This window comes from Chlorella variabilis (genome assembly GCF_000147415.1).
Source record: "Chlorella variabilis unplaced genomic scaffold CHLNCscaffold_14, whole genome shotgun sequence".
Classification (NCBI taxonomy): Eukaryota; Viridiplantae; Chlorophyta; class Trebouxiophyceae; order Chlorellales; family Chlorellaceae; genus Chlorella; species Chlorella variabilis.
In genome coordinates this window covers 235,504-237,109 of record NW_005435074.1, presented here as the reverse complement: position 1 = coordinate 237,109, position 1,606 = coordinate 235,504, and the positions used below count along the sequence as shown (strand labels likewise).

Below are 1,606 nucleotides of genomic sequence, written 5' to 3'. Positions count from 1 at the left end.
GCCACTATCTCCACCAAGAGAGCCTTCAGCAGTGGGCCCATGCCGGCAAGATTGTGCGTTCTAGCCCATCCATTGCTGTTGGAGTATGCAGACTGTAACAGCAGAACGCCCCGCAGGTCAGGATGCGCCTTGGTGACTCTGTCCCAGTTTTGCAGTAGAGCTGTAACATGCTTGTGTTGGGACTTGCTGGTGCCGCCTTTCAGGCGTTTGGCAGACACGCCGAGACTGCTGCCTTTGCCACCAGAGTTGGTCGCTTCGTCGCGGCCCATAGGCCCCGCTAGAATGGCATTTGGGCTACCCGGAGTCGATCACGACAAACGAGAGGGAAAATGGTGGAGGTTTGAGGGAGATGAAGCCTGAAATGCATGATGGGTGGGGGATGCATGACCCCCGCCAGGAGGGGACCGGTGATCGGGAGGCCTACCTGTGGCGGCTCTCGCCGTAGCGCATTACGAGCTGCAGGCGGCGGCGGGAGGCTGAGGTGGCTGCGGTGATGTCCCCTCAACTTTCATTCCTCACTAAATCCTCCTCCTTTACTCCCGCACTTCGTCTCCTGGTTTCCGTTCAACTGGTGAGGATTCGTCTGCTGATGGCAGTGCCATCGTGCAGCGCTCTCAACCCTGTTGCATCCTGTTGTGTCTCTCTCTTGATAAGTCTCCATAATTGCTAAAACACGTGCCGAATAGCCAAAACGGGTGCCGAGCACAGGATTTGACATGCGCAGGGTTTCCCCTGCACATTGCGCTCGCTTGCAGGACACAGCAACACCTCGCCCGTGGCCGTTGACGTTGTGGTTATCGGCCAACATCAGCAGAGCGGCGCAGAAGACCCGCCGCAACCCCGCCACCGCCGCCACCGCCGTCTGCCAATAGCCGCAAAGCATATGTTGCATGTCAGTTGCTCCTAATGCTGGTGCTTGCTGCGCTCGTTTTTCTTTTGTCACCCTCGTCTCTGGCGGCGGGTGAGCCACCCGTGGTACAGTCGCTGAGCCAAGCGGCGCCGCTGTCGCCAGACGACCCCCTCGCCAAGGTGCGCCCGTGAGTGGCGCGTGTAGACGCAGACTTGGCAGCTCATCTGTCCAGAAAGCAACACAATGAGCTATGCATGCATGCACTGGAGTTTCCCATCACACACCACCAAAAATTGCTTCACGTTTCCCCTCCCATCTGCATCCTGTGCAGTTCCCGCCGCGCCTCGACCCCGTGCGCTGGTCCAGCGGCCTGCCGCGCCTGCTGCTCAGCGCCAAGGACAAGGAGCACGGGGTCCATTGCATAGGCGCAGGACCTCACAGTGTAGAATGCCGACTTCCTCGGCGCTGCGGTCACGTTGCGCGCACAGCTGACGGTACCGCTGGCCAAAGTGCCGGGTTGCTGAGCTGCTGCTAGCACCAACGCCCTCCACCCACCTGTATTGCCCTGCAATAAAGGGCAGCAATGTGTGGGTCACATCATGCAGGCGCCCCAGCTGCCCAGAAGGGCAACCCGCCAGGACATATCACCCTCACCCTGCCCCGGCCTGCCACCTCCAACACCACGCCTCTACGCTGCCATAGCAGAACCGCAGCCGGCAGCGGTGAAACCAGATGGCCTCTGCCCCCCCCCCCCCC

General features: G+C 60.5%; 1 protein-coding gene across 1 annotated transcript; it reads left to right on the top strand.

Annotated features, from left to right (window-relative positions):
• Positions 1-906: 906 nt before the first annotated feature.
• On the top strand, positions 907-1,576 carry CHLNCDRAFT_135532 (hypothetical protein; the record flags this gene model as incomplete). The annotated part of the gene is made up of 3 exons (XM_005846356.1): positions 907-1,029; positions 1,182-1,262; positions 1,553-1,576. 3 exons carry the CDS (start codon positions 907-909, stop codon positions 1,574-1,576), a joined length of 228 nt encoding a protein of 75 aa, XP_005846418.1.
• Positions 1,577-1,606: the final 30 nt, after the last annotated feature.